The sequence below is a fragment of the Schistocerca cancellata genome, chromosome 2 (genome assembly GCF_023864275.1).
Source record: "Schistocerca cancellata isolate TAMUIC-IGC-003103 chromosome 2, iqSchCanc2.1, whole genome shotgun sequence".
Classification (NCBI taxonomy): domain Eukaryota; kingdom Metazoa; phylum Arthropoda; class Insecta; order Orthoptera; family Acrididae; genus Schistocerca; species Schistocerca cancellata.
The window spans coordinates 677,730,959-677,749,203 of record NC_064627.1 but is presented as its reverse complement, the minus strand read 5'-3'; the positions used below and the strand labels follow the sequence as shown (position 1 = coordinate 677,749,203).

Here is an 18,245-nt window from a genome sequence, read left to right as displayed (position 1 = left end):
GAGTACTAGTCCACTCTCTTGATCTCTGTGCTACAAGTTCAGATTGAATCAATGATATAAAGTTTAATGACACAGTAACAATGTTCAGATACAGTAGTATTCACCAACTTGGAGCTCTCTCTTTCTCTCTCTCTCATTCACCCACTCTCTCTGCAGATTAGTCTATCTGTTTTCTTGAATATTTTACTAGTCCTCTGTTGTAGAGTACATCATCAGTGTATGTTCATGTTCTAGTGAACAGGTTAAAATACTTGAATCACAAATATTGAAAAGGTTTCTTACATGCAGAACTTTCTTTTAGTCTGAGATCGTAGTTATAGATTTATCTGAAACAGCTGTGCTCTTTGAAACACACTGCACAATTTTTATTGAAGACAGTTTCAGTGAGATCTTTACCCAGTAATATGACAACAAGCAGGTAGCCTTTAAGGACCTCACTGTTGACGGAGTGATAAACCCTAAGCTTCCTTCCTTAAGTGGGTAGTTGTGTAGTTTCTGTTTCACAAGTATATGTCAGAAATACTGCATGTTCACACATGAAAAACAAAGGCTTATGTTCACTAACTGGTTTCTTAAAAGATAATTCTCCCACTTGTTATAATAACCCTTTTTACATCATGAAAAATAAATTTATATTTTTTACACACAGTCAAAGTAGACTACAGAATCAGTATCATATTTCTTAATTAAGATAAAAAACATTATAGCTAATAAATCCTATCTTACAAGACAGAATAAGATAGCTCAGAACTTCCAAAAAGTAAATAAATTTGCTAGAACAATGTTAAATTATGTGTGGATGTCCTTGATGGGCATTCAGTAGCACTGTGCTACATGATTTTTAACTCTAAATGATTGAAACAAGTGGCAAATGACAGTGTTTGTGCATAATACATACCTGAATATACCTCTCAATCTAATTAGTATCTACCAAATAGATAATAGGTGCACATTTAAGATATAATAGGTAAGTGATACCTAAATATTACAATTATTTTTCTTTGCTTTTTTTCCATCCTGTATGTTTAAAGATCTCTCTTACACCACTAGGAATTTTGTTTTATAGTTGTAATGATTTTACAGGGTGTTTAGATCACCTATCATTGTGTATGGCATATTGATTTGTTAGAGCCTTACATGCATATGATGTGACCAGCACAATCTGTAATTTACCTAGTTCTAGAACCAGTTAATATTTCATAATTCTATTTTCACTCAGATTACTTATAAGAAAGTCCTCATTAAATAGCATACAGTCTCATGTCATAGCTATGTTAATTACAGATAAATTCATATCACTATAGCTTGTCCAAATGGAGCTATAGTAACTTCTGCTGCTAGTACCATAGATACTAGATAGAGAGGTTGACTGCAGAATGAATCTACTTCCACCAATGTACATTTCACATAAGAACCATGGGGGATAAGACAAATTAGAGCTCTTATGGAGGCATATAAACAGTTATTCTTTCCTCACTCTATTTGTGAGTCAAACAGGAAAGGAAATGACTAGTAGTGGTAAAATGTTACTTCTGCCTTGCACCATAAATGGCATGTGGAGTATGTATATAGATGTAGATGAGATCTCAAAGAAATTAATTCAACCAAATTTCATTCTTCAAAATCATGAAAACAGTTTGGGAGAGCACTTGCCCATGAAAGGCAAAGGTCCCAAGTTCAAGTCTCGGTCCAACACACAGTTTTAATCTGCCAGGAAGTTTCGGTTCGGGAGAAATTTAAAACAAAATTAGAATTTAAGATTTATCTGTTTCGAAAGCCAAACTAATTGCTGTCTTATTGGAACATTTGTGATTACATACCTAAATACAGGGATTAAGTTAAAATTGCAATTTTAAATGTTTTTTGGGCATAACTATGTGGACACTCTAATGGAAGACATTACTGTGTGGCTTATGCCTGATTCAGAAGTGAGAAACCTCATGTTAAACAAACTGGATCCTCCTGTGATAGAAGTAATGCGAATAGCTGAAGTATGTTTTTAGTGGAAGAAGACAGCACTCTTTGGCACTGGTCATGCAGGATGTCATGCCTCCTCTGGTGGGACCTTCACCTTCCCTGTGACCAGGGCAGCACCATAAACAACTATACCACCAGCAATGAGCCATACCAGTGTTGGCACCATTGCCTGGCTGTGAATATCGTTTACTTCACCATCCAACTCTGTGTATGCCCCCGATGGTACGAAAGTTGCCACGGGTGCAACAAAAAGGGACACTTGTAAGAAGTATGTATTAGCAGTAATGTTGCTAAACTGTCCCAGCCTACAGCAGTGAATCAGGTGAGTTAGCAATCTAGAGGAGTACCAAAATCAATACACCCCAAAAACTGTAATTTTATGTGCCATTGGTGAAGACCCTGTGAGATTACTTTTGGGAGTCAGTGCTTCTGTGTTTTTGTCAAAACAAATCTTTGAGCCTATGGACATCAACACATGCCTTTGTTAAAAAAAAAATTCCATTTTACTTATTTATAACCAACTCATATATAAAGTAAATTTTTTCATGGTAGCTGAACCCAGGGTGGGCATTGTTTTTAGAATTGACTCTTTGCATGCTTTTGGATTTCCAAATTTTTGCACCTGGTCATGGGAAGATAAACAGCTTTGAAGATCACACTACTCTTCAAATGACAGCAATCCCACATTTCTTCAAATGCCATCTGGTGCCCTTTGCTCTTAAGAATGACCTCAAAACAGAGCTGGATAGGTTCACTCATGGTGATGTGTTAACACCTACTCCTCATAGTCAGTGAGCCACTGCTCTGATAACAGTATCCAAATCCAATGGTACGTAGGGACTTCATGGTGATTTAAAAGTAATGGTTAATACACAAGCTGAAGTGGAAATTTATTCTCTAATGACTCACAGAATCTTATTTTCAAATCCCCTTGGGTGCTGAATCAAAAACTTACAAGGGCTAAACATGTCATATAGCCTTGCTATGAAAATCAGTTACCTTTCAGGATCTGTTCAGACATTGCCATATTTCAGCATTTTATGAACCAACTACTGCAGGGCATCCCAACTGTGCTGCATATGATGATAATAATTTGGTCACATGTGCAACTCCTCAAGATCACCTTCACCACCTTGAGCTTTTGTTCCAGAGGCTAACAGTGAGATGACTTTAATGCAACATGTACAAGTGTTCTTTCTTGCAATCTCCCTTGTCATATTTAAGGTTTAAACTCACAGCAAACAGATTGGAACCACTGAGAGATTATGTATCAATAAAATGTAGACCCCACCTCTTCCGAGAACATCAAAGAATTTCAAGTCTTTCTGGGAAACGTCAAATATTATGGCTGAAACTGCAAACCTGGCAGAACTCTATCACCTACTGAAATAGCTACAATGCAAAGACACACATGTTCAGTGGTCACATACTTGTCAACAGGCTTAAAAGATTGCCTTAAGTGAACACTGTGGTTAACAATGTATACTCCTGGTCTGCCTCTGGTAGTAGCAACTGATGCATCCCTGATGCGTCAGTGCAGTCTTATTCCATAAATACCCTGACAGCACCGAGTGCCAAGTAGTTTATGCTTCAAAAACCTTTTCAAATTCTCAGCAATGCTGCTCTCAAACAGAGTGAGAGGCTCTCGCCATTACTTATGCTGTTCAAAAATTTAAATTATTCCTTTATTTAAAGAAACTTCAGTGCTCACCACCTTTGATCCCAAGCATCTCTTACCAAACTGGACTGCCCATTGCTTGTAATTCTGAGCACTATGCTTGTCTAATTTTCATTGTTCTATCCACTACTGACCAGTGGCATTACACACCAACTTGATGTGCTCCTCTGATTCCTAATGGGAACTGACCTAGCCTTTGACTTAAATGAAATGGTGTGTTTCCAACTCAATTCAAATTTGGATTTGCCAGTTTCATCCTTTCCCTTAACATCACAAGATGTCACAGCCACCATCCACAAGAAGCCTATGTTACATCATCTCACTCAGTTTGTGCAACATCAGTGGCCAGACATACTTGCCATATTTCATCCCTATCACCCTTAGTGGCATCAACTACACCTTAACCAAACAGTTCAATAGTGGGTTTCAGACAAGGACCACTGCCTTGTCTTGATTCCAACTCCTCTGCCACAAGTGTTGTGCCTCCTCCACACTACCCACTGGAGCATGACCTGGATGAAAAGTTCGATGGGATAACATGTATTCTGGCCACATATTGATTCCACCATCATGGACCTGATCTACCAACATTCTGCCTGTCAGTCACATCAAGCTGCACCTTCCAAGTGTTACTCTTCCTCGGCAGTGCAGCTTAATCATGCAGGTGTAGCCATTTACATTTTGCTATCCCATTTTCGGCTCATGATTGTTCTTCTCATTCCCCTTTTTCATTATGTATGTCTCAGATCACTACTGCCACTACAACTGCATCCTTGGAAAGATGCAGAATACTTTATCTGCTCCTTTAAAATCAATCCCACAAGGCAGTTATGTCAAACACAATATCTAATGCTCTCAGTAGCTTTGTATCAGCTTACAGGGCCACCTTAACTGAGGGCTGCAGCTGCCCTATCTCTGCCTTCTGCAGCAATGTCCACTCTGGAACACACAACAGCAGCATGTCATCTCCTCTGGTGGTTACTGCTTGGAGGGTGGGGAATGGTGGGTGTAATGGCACCATCTGATGTTACCATGGACAATGAGTAGTTAGGGAAACTTCACTATTGACCCTAATCAGATGTGCTGATCCTCAGGTGTGCCCTATGAAAAGATCACACCAGACTCTAGCATACAAGCCAGCGCAAGGCTGGCCTAAGCCAGTGTTGGTGCAAGCAGTGGACTGTGGATGATGAGTGTCAGTGTACTGGCTGTGGAATTATTCTGGTGGACTCCAATTGTAATAGATGGAACTTTGATAGGGCCTGGGCTGTTCTTTATGTAGGCACACAGTGTACACTGAGAAGATAGCATATCCACATTGAAAGACTACCAATTAAGACTACATTGCCCAAAGTATATTGGACATTTAACAATTTTTATTGCCAAATATGCACTTGTTTATGGTTCACTGAGGGACCAAGAACTTAAGCAGAAGTTGAATCTTAAGAATTATTTTTTGTGCGTGTATTTTACTTATGGATTAAATTACAACATTATCCTAATTTTGATTATAGAGGCTTAGTCTGCTTAATACTGACCTGAATAATTGCTATTCCAAATCCATTAGTTACATCTACCATAGCATCTCGTGGTCTCCAGTGTCTGATAAGGGTTTCCCATTGTCTCTGACAGTTAGTTATTTGAGCCAGCAAAACACATAATATTATATCTGAAAAGTATGACAAGATATTTTGTTATGAAAAACCATAAACGCATTATGTTTACTGCAAACAGCAAATATAAAACTGCAACACACAAAGGCAATGAAGAACCTGAACTTTAAAAAAAGAAAAATATTGATTGAACATAAGGAATGTATCTTGGGAAGATAACACGCACAATAAACACTGGGAGTAGTGAAAACTATGAGGTGTAGTCATAAAGGTCTAATTATCATTTCAAAAAAATAAAGTTATATGATTAATTTTTTGTGTGTCTGTAGGTACTCATCTGCAGTCTTGCTACAAATTGAAATCCCACTGCCACAGTACCTCAAAATGACGCTATGGGCACAAAAACACAGTGGCAGCTGACTGACAAAGTGGAGTGTCATACGGCTGTTCATTTTGTGCATTTGAAGTGGAAAAATGCTCTAAAATCTATGCTGAGTTGATGGGCGTGTATGGAAACAATGCCACATCCTATGATGCAGTGGTTGAGTGGCACAGACACTTCCATTGTGGTCAGACATGGTGAATGATGAAGAACAAAGTGGCAGACCATCTCCCTGAGAAGAATTGGGAAGCATAACAGAGGTCACTGCCCACTGTGTTCACGACCACTCACACCCATTCCAAAAGCTCATTGATCTGAAGCAGCAGCAAAAAAGTTGACACTATATCAGACCAATCTAGATGACTTTCTTAGCCACCTAATCATCATGGACAAGTGCTGGGTGTATCATTATGACCCCAACACAGAAGAGTAAAGTGAACAGTGGAAGCACATTGCTTCATTGAAAAAGGCAAAGACCCAGTCATCATCAGGCTAGGTGATGCTGAGTGGTTAAAGGACTGACATGGTATGGTGCTGACAGATTATGCCCATAAGGGGCAGCAGTTACAGAAACTTACTACCAAAATCTCTTGATCAGATTACAGGAGGATGTCAAGATGACTTGTTGCAGGAAGCGGTACAAGGGGCTGTTTCTGCTCCTAAACAATGCCCCTGCTCATTCTGAACAGGACACAGTTACACAGGCTGCTTCTTTGGGCAGTCAAATTTTGTCTTGCCCCTGTAATCTCCTGACATGGTATGCAATGATTTCTTTCCGCTTCCTAGGGTGACAAAACAATTTTGTGATGCATTTTCAAAATGGCAATGAGCTGATATCTGCAGTGTATTGTTTCCTGAACACCTGAAATGCAGACCTCCACAACCAAGTTTTCCACCAAGTCATTGTCAAAAATGTGTCACACTGAAATAGAAATGTGGAGAGGAGTAACACCATCACCAAGTTTCGTGGTCAAAGCTTGATTTTTCTTGACCACTAAACCAATATTATTCACCAAAATAATGTCCGCCCCCAGTAGCTGAGTGGTAAGCACGACAGAATGTCAATCCTAAGGGACTGGGTGTTGTGTTGTCCTAATCATCATCATTTCATCCCCATCGACGCGCAAGTCGCTGAAGTGGTGTCAACTCAAAAGACTTGCACCTGGCGAACGATCTACCCGACGAGAGGCCCTAATCACACAATATTTTTTTTTACACTAAAATAAACAACAGTATGCAACAGACTGTAAATGTGTTACAAATAACTGTAAAAGGAGCCCAACAGTCAACACTTTCTTTGCAGTGACCTGTGTTGTGGATAATCTGTGTACTAATGCTAGAATGGTGAATTATCATTCCATTTGAGGAAGAAACACTGACGAGTGATTTCTTCTATAGACATTTAATAACTGCAGCCAACTCTAATCCTATGCACTAGACCAGATGGTGCAATATGAATGTTGCCACACGATGCTGTTGTAGACTAAATAACAATATAAGGAAAAGACAGACTGCTACTCAACATAAAGGTGACACATTTAGTTGTAGACAGTCACAGTGAAAAGACATATACACATTAGCTCTCAGCCAAAGCCCTTGTCAGGAAAGGAAACACACACACACACATATTCATTCACACAAACAAGCAAGCACACATCACACACACATAACTGCCATTTCTGGTAGCTCGGATCGGAATGCCAATCTCTTTTCATTGTGCCTATCTGCAACTCAGAGTATCATCTTTATGATGAGTAGCAGTCTATCTTTTCCTTGCATTGTTGATATTCAAACCTGGAATTTCCATCATTTGCTATAGGCTAAAATACTTGTGTTCTTAAGAAACTTTCCATGGTACAATGAGTTATTTTTTCATAATTTACATCTAGAGCTTACGTAAGACAGGAGTATGAACTAAGCACTCACACAGTAACCATCACACCTACATTGACTCTCCATGAAGGCTTCACAGGTCTTTATTATGGTAGATGTCATTACGCAGTAATCTTCAGACAAGGGGATCCGTGTAAAACTTTTGAGCTTTTATATCTCTAAATAATGACAGTATTTGGAATGAGCGATGCCAATGGAAAAAGCATAATTGTAGAAATGATGATAAAACATCTTTAATAATAAACTGAACAACTTGAAATGATAATTCTTAATTTATGATAAGTCCTTGTATAAACATTTCCATGATCATAATTCTGAACAAAATTCTTTATAGAGCATTACAGTGCTTCATAGTAAATGATATCTGATGTTAGAACGTAATCCTCATGTACTTTTTGTTTTTCATTTTCTTTAAGGAATACAAAAATGTTAGTTGATTTAGTTACCCTTGAAAAGGCTACATACAACTGTCCATGTGTAAAGATGGGATTTGGTAAACACAATCATATTCTATAAAGTTTTTGTTCCTGTGATTTGTAGACAGTGATCAAAAATATACTTTTAATATGCAACTGTCTTCTTGTCAATTGAAACAGCACGCTTGGATCATATGATGTTAATTTTATCCGTTGTATTACAACAGTTTTCCTGGTGTCAGTCAGCTGAGCATTACTTGTAAGCAGAGGACGCTTGTGTAACTTTCACACTTTTAAGGTTATAAATAAATGTAGTAATTGGGAAAGGGTTGTTGTGAGAACGACCTATGAAACATCCCTTGTATATAATAATTTTGAACAAAATTCAGTTACAGTAAGCATGTTAGGCTATAGTGGCAATAGGTAAATCATAATTCAAGGTGACAATCACAAATATGTTAGTCATTTTGGAAAGTATATTCGTTTAGAAAAGCCAATTTGTATGATGAGCAGAGATAATCAGTGGTCACTGTTATCATGTATGACAATGCTGTCTATAAATTATAACCTTAATAATTACTTTAAAATAAATAAAATGGTTTTTGTAATAAGACTATATGAAATGGGAATCCCTTATTCATGATTAATAAAGCAGCTTCATAAAATATGAGTATGAAGCTGGGCATCCATGATGCCCTTTTGCCTATGATAATTAAAAGTCTCTTTCATGTTAAAATTTTCCACAATTAATAAAGTCTAATGCAAAATTGGTATGCTGTGTCAAAAGCCAGTTAAGAAACCTTTCTAACAGTACCTCATTCTTCCCTGTAAATGGAAGAAAAATGATTGTTGACTCATGGAATAATATATATGTTGGACCACATAAGACACATTTGAAGTCATGTTTTCTTTTCCAGCATACTAAGTAGCATGATACAGAATACATACAAGTACATCTTTTTGTGAGATACCTGCTGTTTTTCTGGGTTATGCAGATTTGTAGTGGTACCTACAGTTGTTGGAAAGTAAACTTAGATAACTTATTTGTTTATTTCTTTCAATATTCTTCATAGTTTCAGTGGACATGTCTCTTTTCTACATTTCTAATTTTATTTAAGCAGCAACCTCAAAGGCTGCCTGCTGATTAGTGCAATTTTTCTGTTATATCCTGTATAGTGAATACATGTCATAATTTAAAAAAATTTAGCTTTCAAACTCAGTCTTCTCCTAACTTAATACACTATATTATATAAAATAACAACTAAAACAATTCTCAAGATACCTTGTTGCTATAATTATATGAAAGTAATCTGCTGTGTTGAGGCCTTGAACCTACTCATCTAGCAGTCATTAACACAGGGAGCCTATACAGGCAATGGACCTCTTTGGAGATGTCAGACATGACAGGGCCATGCTCCATCCTGTCACCACGCAGTTATCCAAGTGCTGCCAGAGGTCACTGGCCCTGTGAACCTTTTCTCTTCCGCAGGCTGTGTGACTGAAAATAATACCAGCTGCATCCTAGTGTACAGGCAATACTTAGACCAACACTTGAGCCAAAATGTGTGAGTTCACTAACAGCCAGTTTCCTGGGCCAGGTATCAATTGCAAAAGCATTCCCACAATCAGAATGTCACTCTGGAGCTACTACCATGGTGCTGTTGCCATCCACATGAACCTTGCCATCCAGAAGCTGCCACCTTGGCCTCTACACCAAAGAGACTTGGCCACCTGCAGCATAATAGTTCTCTAATCATTAATTAGCACTACTCCGGACTTCAACTTTTGTGTGCTCCTTCAGGACATAAACATTTGTTCATCACCTCAAGACTTTAACTTGTGCATGTCTAATACACTCTGATAATCATGCACTTAGTGATGCAAAAGTTCCACCATCCAATTTACTGTGACAGTTTCAGCCTGCAGCTATTATTTTTGTTTTCTCTATTCTTCAGAAGTGATTTGTGTTCAATTATTGTGTGACTTCAACTTAGGCTAGAGCCATTTACTCACCTTCAGCCTTCTGTTATTTATCTTGTTCATTAAATATTCTACAAACAACTTGTTTTAAATTAATATGTTCAATTTTAACTCCCCTCAGAGAAGATCATTTAGTTGTGTGTAATAGAGTTTGCAATATTTACCGTCTGGGTGGTTTTCCTTGGGTCCACATCAGCGGACATATCAGAATCCAATAAAATTAATTCCTACACAAATGATGATTCCCAACATCTCTCTTCTCTGCTTCTTACTCGAAAGATACAGGGTCTCCCTCTTTACTATTTCACTCTTTCAGTGTACTGAAGATATGGGAGACTCTATTTCGACCTTGAAAAAGAGCTGCAAAAGACATAGGCCAATGAAATACTGACAAGTTTTCAGAACGAGATTTTCACTCAGGAGCGTAGTGTGCACTGATGTGAAACTTCCTGGCAGATTAAAACTGTGTACCGGACTGAGACTCGAACTCGGGACCTTTGCCTTTCATGGGCAAGTGCTCTACCATCTGAGCTACCCAAGCATGACTCATGCCCCATCCTCACAACTTTACTTCTGCCAGTGTCTCGTCTCCTACCTTCCAAACTTCACAGAAGCTGTCCTGTGAACCTTACAGAACTAGCACTCCTGGAAGAAAGGATATTGTGGAGACATGGCTTAGCCACAGCCTGGGGGATGTTTCCAGAATGAGACTTTCACTCTGCAGTGTAGTGTGTGCTGATATGAAACTTCCGGGCAGATTAAAACTGTGTACCGGACTGAGACATGTCTCCACAATATCCTTTCTTCCAGGAGTGCTAGTTCTGTAAGGTTCGCAGGAGAGCTTCTGTGAAGTTTGGAAGGTAGGAGACGAGATACTGGCAGAAGTAAAGCTGTGAGGACAGGACGTGAGTCATGCTTGGATAGCTCAGATGGTAGAGCACTTGCCCGCGAAAGGCAAAGGTCCCAAGTTTGAGTCTCGGTAAGGTACACAGTTTTAATCTGCTAGGAAGTTTCTTAGTGACAAGTTGTTTTTGTAACTTTGTTAATCAACAGAATAGACATCAACTTTTTCTCAGATGGATATATCATTTTTCTGTTTACATTATATTAATTATTGATGGGTGAAATGCAGTAATTGCTATTTTGTAGGTCTGAGAAAAAATCACATTGTAAAAATATGTTTATGATTGAGGTAATTAAATGACTTTCTACCCAGAGGCTTAAAAGAGCGAGGTAAGAAGTTCCTGGTTTGATAATGAAGGATTCTTTGCTAACGTTGTTTCTGTGAGAATATTTCACCAGTTTTGTGGCACAAATTTCTTTAGATGCAGGACTAGGAACACACTAGAGGGCATAAATCTGGTGAATAGTGTGAATATTCCAACAATATATAAGTACTTTAAGTTTCCCAGTGTTCCTATTACCAAAGAACATTTACTAGCAGGTGTATTGCCCTGACAAAAAATTATTTCGTTCTTTGACAATCTTGGCAAGTCCCCTTGCATTTTCATACCTAGACTGCTTAAAAAAGTTTTGAGCTACTTGCAGATCTACAAACATATGCGGGCTTAGATCAAAGAGAACAGGGAATGGAAGAATAAGCCTCAGGAGAAAAAAATATAACTTTACCGTAAAATAAAGAGAAACCAAAAATTAAAAATGAGACAGTCTGTTTGAAAGTGCACATCTTTGCACATCACTGGAAGCAAAATCTGCTGGGATCATCCTTGGCATGCTGTAATCAAGATGCAAAAAAAAAAAAAAAAAAAAATGTTACTGTCTTCCATGGCAGCCCTCCAAAGTTAAAGAGTGAGTGAGGAGTGTTCCAGCAATGACTCACTTCAAGTTTCAACTAGGCCTAAGGATGCTCAGTTGGAGTCATGTCAGCAGGTACCACAGGCCATTTCAATCGGCTGGTCCCTGTGTGCTACAAGAAGGTACTCATGAGATGGGTGCACTGTGTTCTTGCAATATTGTCTTGCAAGATGAGTGTAGTGCCAAAATGTTGATTTTAGAGGTGGACAATAGGTTGCAGGAGCCTGCTGTAATACTGCAAAGCCATCAAATTACCTTTAAATGTGACAAAAAATGTCTGACATTAGTACACAATATGGGCCCAAAACATCACTGACCTACTATCCTACTGAGCCCATGAGACTGTATGCCTGAGATGTGCACTATTATGTGGTTGCCTCCACACTCTTCCTTGATGGTGACTGTGCGTCAGACAAATCCTGTACTAGTTGATGAAGAAAATTTCATACCACTGATGCTGGTTCCATTCCAGTTGTTCCCCTTCCCCACTATGATGCTGGGGCTTGACTGTTGTTTGCAATAGAGGCCCAGATGCCACATTGATTGGGTAGAGATAGATGTATAATATGTTGGTGGACATAAGTCTTCCCAGATGTTATGAGAAAGGCAGTATGTACACTGAGATATGGATGTCGTGTGACAGTGATATGCATACATACATGTGGTGGCAGGATCATGTACACAAGGCATAAACAGGCAGTGCATTGATGGATCTGTCATTTGTACTCAGGTCACTCACGTGAAAAGGTTTCCGTCATGATTATGGCTGCATGGCAGGAATTAGCGGACTCTGAATGTGGAATGGCAGTTGGAGATAGATGCTTGGGACATCCCATTTCGGAAATCATTAGGTAATTCAATATTATGAGATCCACAGTGTCAAGAGTGTGTCAAGAATACCAAAGTTCAGGCATTACCTTTCATCACAGAAAACACATTGGCCAATGGCCTTCACTTAAAAGACTGAGAGCAGCAGCATTTACATAGAGTTGTCAGTGTTAATACACAAGCAACACTGCATGAAATAACTGCAGAAATCAGAGTGAGACATACAATGAAGGTATCCATTAGGACAGTGTGATGAAGTTTGGAATTAATGGGCTATGGTAGCAGACAACTGATGTGAATGCCTTTGATGTCATCATGAAAATGCCTGCAGTGCCTCTCCTGGGCTCTTGACCATATCATTTGGACCGTAGGTGACTGGAAAACTGTGGCCTGTTCAGAAGAGTCCCAATTTCAGTTGGTAAGAACTGATGGTAGGATTCAAATGATGAAGCCAGGGATGCAAGTTGTCAAGAAGGCACTGTGCAAGCTGGAAGTGGCTCAATAATGGTGTGGGCCATGGAATAGACTGTGTTTATATAGCATGGGCTGGGTCCTCTGACTGGAAATGGTTATGTTCAGCTTCTCGGAGACCATTTGTAGTCATTGATGGACTTCATATTCCCAAAGAATGATGTCATGTCACCGGGCCACAATAATTCATGGTTTGTTGAAGAACATTCTGGACCATTTGAATGACTGATTTGGCCACCCAGATCCCCTGACGTGAATCCCGTTGAACATCAATGGAACATAATCGAGAGGTCAGTTCATGCACAACATTCTGCATTGGCAATACTTTGGCAAATATTGATGGCTAAATAGGCAGCAAAAGCATGTAGTTCACTGGCCGGATTGGCTGAGCAGTTCTACGCGCTTCAGTCTGGAACCACGGGACCGCTACGGTCACAGGCCCTGCCTTGGGCAAGGATGTGTGTGATGTCCTTAGGTTAGTTAGGTTTAAGTACTTCTAAGTTCTAGGGGACTGATGACCTCAGATGTTAAGTCCCATAGCGCTCAGAACCCATAGTTCTCCATGGGAATTCAAACAGCTTATTGAGTCTATGCCACATCGAGCTGCTGCACAATGCCAGGCAAAAGGAACTCTGACACAATATTAAGAGGTATCCCATGACTTTTGCCACCTTAGAGCAGTTTTGTTGCTTTCTCCTAGGAGCAACAATCAATACTTTGTAGATAGTTGTGATTAACTGGTGTTGTTGACTGCAGGAGATCATTAGGAGGTAGAACTTCACTCTTTTGTTCCCCTTGATAGTGAGTGAATGTTCAAATGGACTTCACTGTGGAGTATGTCAGTTCAGACAACAATTTCCTGTACTGACAAATCGTCTTGACTAAGGTTGAAATGCCTCAGCTAGAAATACTGCTAGGCTCAAGAGTGTATGCAAGCATACTGTCCCATACATTCACTGTGGAAGCAGGTCACACATATAGATGTATATAGCCATTTCCCATGCTCAAAAGTGTTTGGATAAAGAGCAGACCAACAAAAACCAAGCAAGTCAGTTTTTTAGTAGTTTAATTGGCATAGAAGACTAATGTGGTACTTTTCAGGTATTTACCATTAGCAAAGCAATTAATAAGAAGAAAGCTGTAACCTTTCCAGTAGTTGAAATAGCCTTGGTTTTTTTGGTGCTGGTGCACTGGCTCCCACTAACTATTGTAACTCACAGGGTGATCACAATGTTCTCCAAAGAAACATATCGCTGAACAAAATCAGTTGGATTCTATTTAAAACAATCCTCACACAGCTGACACAATGGTTTTCGCATTTCTTTTTGGTCAGCATACAACAGATGTGCCACATATTTCATACTGGCTACGGATACATTGTGATAAAGTTATTAAATACAAGTAATTGAACCCAACGTAAGTGTTGAACACCTGGTAACACAACAATGACACAATCTCTTTGTGCATCACCAGCTGGTGGGTGCATTTTAATTTCTGATGTAAAAAAGTGTAATGACATAAACTTCTATAGTAATCATGTTAACAAATTTTTTAGATGTTGGGAAGAGCATACACTGGAAGTGTGCAATTCCAACAAAACTACAAATGTAAATAAAAAATGTGCCCAATTCCACAGAATAATGTAAACAACTAAGAACACTACAACATGGCTTCTGGCCAAATTTTACGAGCACATAATGTTTTGTATTGTTATAATTGTTGTGGTAGTGAAAAGTGCTTCTAATTTGTCCCAGTTACCTATAAGAGTCGCAGGAAACAGACAAATTATTATTTGAAATTTTCAAAGGCTGTATGTGTGTCATTTCTTTAAAAATTTATGGTTAGGGAGACCAGAAGTACTTTTCTACTGCCGATGTATTGCCGGTACATGATTTTTGCTGAGATGAGTATTAGGGCCTGTGGTACTGATAAACATTAACAGAGACCAGTGGCAAAACAGCTGATGAAACTTTATTTCATTTTTGTTTTAAACTTTCACTGCTGCTAAACATACAGTGCGAGTCCGTAATCATTTTCCATGAATAAGATACCATAAATGCTCAATAGAAAGGTTTGGTGCCACTCATGTACAAATTCTCAAGGGACTGTGGCGAGCAGAGAAAACAAGCTCTGTCCACTGACTCCTAGCACATTGTCAGATGAGGGGGGGGGGGGGGGGGGTGGCAGGGGGGGAGGGAGGCTGGGTCGGGAGAATAAGACACGCTTTCGTCTCACAGTGCTGGCGCCATAAATATGCTTACTGGTTTGGCATAGCACTGCATGACAATGAGTTCATAACAGCCACAGTACACATGAGTACTGTATAATTAAATCATCAATGTTTGCAGTGGCTGGGAACAAAACATGAGCATGGCAGACTTCTGCCGATCCAGAAATATGGCGCCCTGATTCAACACATTCTGAACAAATAACGTGGCAATAAATATTCAATTAATTTCCTAAGAGAGAAATAAGTGTTTTGCATAGCCCATAATAATGAAGTTATTCTCTTACAGGCACTAAACAATAAGCCTAAATACTTTGTCTCTCTGTATTTGTGCCTCTTGCTTAAATATCAAAATTAATGAATATTTTATAGTTTGCTTAAATATCCTGCCTTCAAGAAATCTACAGATATTAACTAAAAGTTTGCTTCAAAACAATACAATACCGTACATTAAATATACCACTACTTGATTTAACAGTGACCCATCTTACTTTTGTACCATACAGTGAAATTGTGAAATTAATTTTTTCCAGCTTGAATAATTTTGTTACCAGAATCAGCGAAGTCACAAAAACTGAGAACAGGTTTGGTTCTGTAAGCAGTTTCTTGGTTAAATGGTAAAAGCGTTTGGTATTCGACCACCAGAGGGTAAGGTAAAAGCTGCCATTGTTCATGAATCAGAGTATTACGTTTTGGGGCATCTCGTGGTGGCACCTGCTTAAAAAGCAATGTACAGCATTGTTAGAGTCATAGGGCAAGTGTACTCAATGGTTAGAGCCTGTATAAATGTGTAGCACCATCTCCCTTTATTGTACCTCCATGAAAAAATAAGAACAATTCAGACCATTTAAAAATAAAGATAAAATAATATTCGTACCCTGACCTTGTTCCTTTGTTACCTTACCTACAAAAACAAATAAATTAAATTTTCGTTGCAAGGTTGGTACCTATCACTTGTAACAAAATCTTCTATGTACCTTACAGCAGTCTTTAACATCTTACTGCCCAATGTGCTGTGTTTGGCACGTAACCAGTGTATATAGGTATTTAATGTTAAATTTTAAATCAACAATTTACTGGCACATTGTGCCATATCTGGAACCATTTTCAACCATCTACCGTATTGTGCTGTTGCCTGGTGGCAGTTTAGTGAACTACAGTCAGTGAGCATTATCTGAGATAAACATGTGCTGCTCATAACCTCAGTTTTTATGGCTGTACAAACAAAAATTAAGGTAAGTACCTTTTTGTAAAATATGGTCTTGTTTATGCAGTCTAAATTTAAAGTTTCAATTTGCAAAACATGCTTAGTTTTTGGGTTTGTGCCAAATTTGTCACAGTGGACATATACTGTAAAACTTTGTGTTGTTATGGTCTTCAGTCCTGAGACTGGTTTGATGCAGCTCTCCATGCTACTCTATCCTGTGCAAGCTTCTTCATCTCCCAGTACCTACTGCAACCTACATCCTTCTGAATCTGCTTAGTGTATTCATCTCTTGGTCTCCCCCTACGATTTTTACCCTCCACGCTGCCCTCCAATACTAAATTGGTGATCCCTTGATGCCTCAGAACATGTCCTACCAACCGATCCCTTCTTCTGGTCAAGTTGTGCCACAAACTCCTCTTCTCCCCAATCCTATTCAATACTTCCTCATTAGTTATGTGATCTACCCATCTAATCTTCAGCATTCTTCTGTAGCACCACATTTCGAAAGCTTCTATTCTCTTCTTGTCCAAACTAGTTATCGTCCATGTCTCACTTCGATACATGGCTACACTCCATACAAATACTTTCAGAAATGACTTCCTGACACTTAAATCTATACTCGATGTTAACAAATTTCTCTTCTTCAGAAACGCTTTCCTTGCCATTGCCAGTCTACATTTTATATCCTCTCTACTTTGACCATCATCAGTTATTTTGCTCCCCAAATAGCAAAACTCCTTTACTACTTTAAGTGTCTCATTTCCTAATCTAATACCCTCAACATCACCTGACTTAATTCGACTACATTCCATTATCCTCGTTTTGCTTTTGTTGATGTTCATCTTATATCCTCCCTTCAAGACACCATCCATTCCATTCAACTGCTCTTCCAAGTCCTTTGCTGTCTCTGACAGAATTACAATGTCATCGGCGAACCTCAACGTTTTTATTTCTTCTCCATGGATTTTAATACCTACTCCGAATTTTTCTTTTGTTTCCTTTACTGCTTGCTCAATATATAGATTGAATAACATCGGGGAGAGGCTACAACCCTGTCTTACTCCCTTCTTAACCACTGCTTCCCTTTCATGTCCCTCAACTCTTATAACTGCCATCTGGTTTCTGTACAAATTGTAAATAGCCTTTCGCTCCCTGTATTTTACCCCTGCCACCTTTAGAATTTGAAAGAGAGTATTCCAGTCAACATTGTCAAAAGCTTTCTCTAAGTCTACAAATGCTAGAAACGTAGGTTTGCCTTTCCTTAATCTTTCTTCTAAGATAAGTCGTAAGGTCAGTATTGCCTCATGTGTTCCAACATTTCTACGGAATCCAAACTGATCTTCCCCGAGGTCGGCTTCTACCAGTTTTTCCATTCGTCTGTAAAGAATTCATGTTAGTATTTTGCAGCTGTGGCTTATTAAACTGATTGTTCGGTAATTTTCACATCTGTCAACACCTGCTTTCTTTGGGATTTGAATTATTATATTCTTCTTGAAGTCTGAGGGTATTTCGCCTGTTATATACATCTTGCTCACCAGATGGTAGAGTTTTGTCAGGACTGGCTCTCCCAAGGCCGTCATTAGTTCCAATGGAATGTTGTCTACTCCGGGGGCCTTGTTTCGACTCAGGTCTTTCAGTGCTCTGTCAAACTCTTCACGCAGTATCGTATCTCCCATTTTGTCATCTACATCCTCTTCCATTTCCATAATATTGTCCTCAACTTCATCGCCCTTGTATAGACCCTCTATATACTCCTTC

At 38.9% G+C, this 18,245-nt stretch overlaps 1 protein-coding gene across 4 annotated transcripts in view; it reads right to left on the bottom strand.

Moving 5' to 3' along the window:
* Positions 1-18,245, bottom strand: part of LOC126162411 (location of vulva defective 1-like) — a 111,885-nt gene that overhangs the window by 43,716 nt on the left and 49,924 nt on the right. For 3 of the 4 annotated variants that reach the window (XM_049918909.1, XM_049918907.1, XM_049918908.1), the window contains exon 2: positions 5,194-5,324. In XM_049918909.1, coding sequence (XP_049774866.1) covers positions 5,194-5,235 — 42 coding nt within the window. In that variant the 5' untranslated portion in view covers positions 5,236-5,324. Of the gene's footprint in view, positions 1-5,193; positions 5,327-18,245 lie in introns of those variants that run through there. The other variant, XM_049918910.1, reaches the window with a different exon arrangement.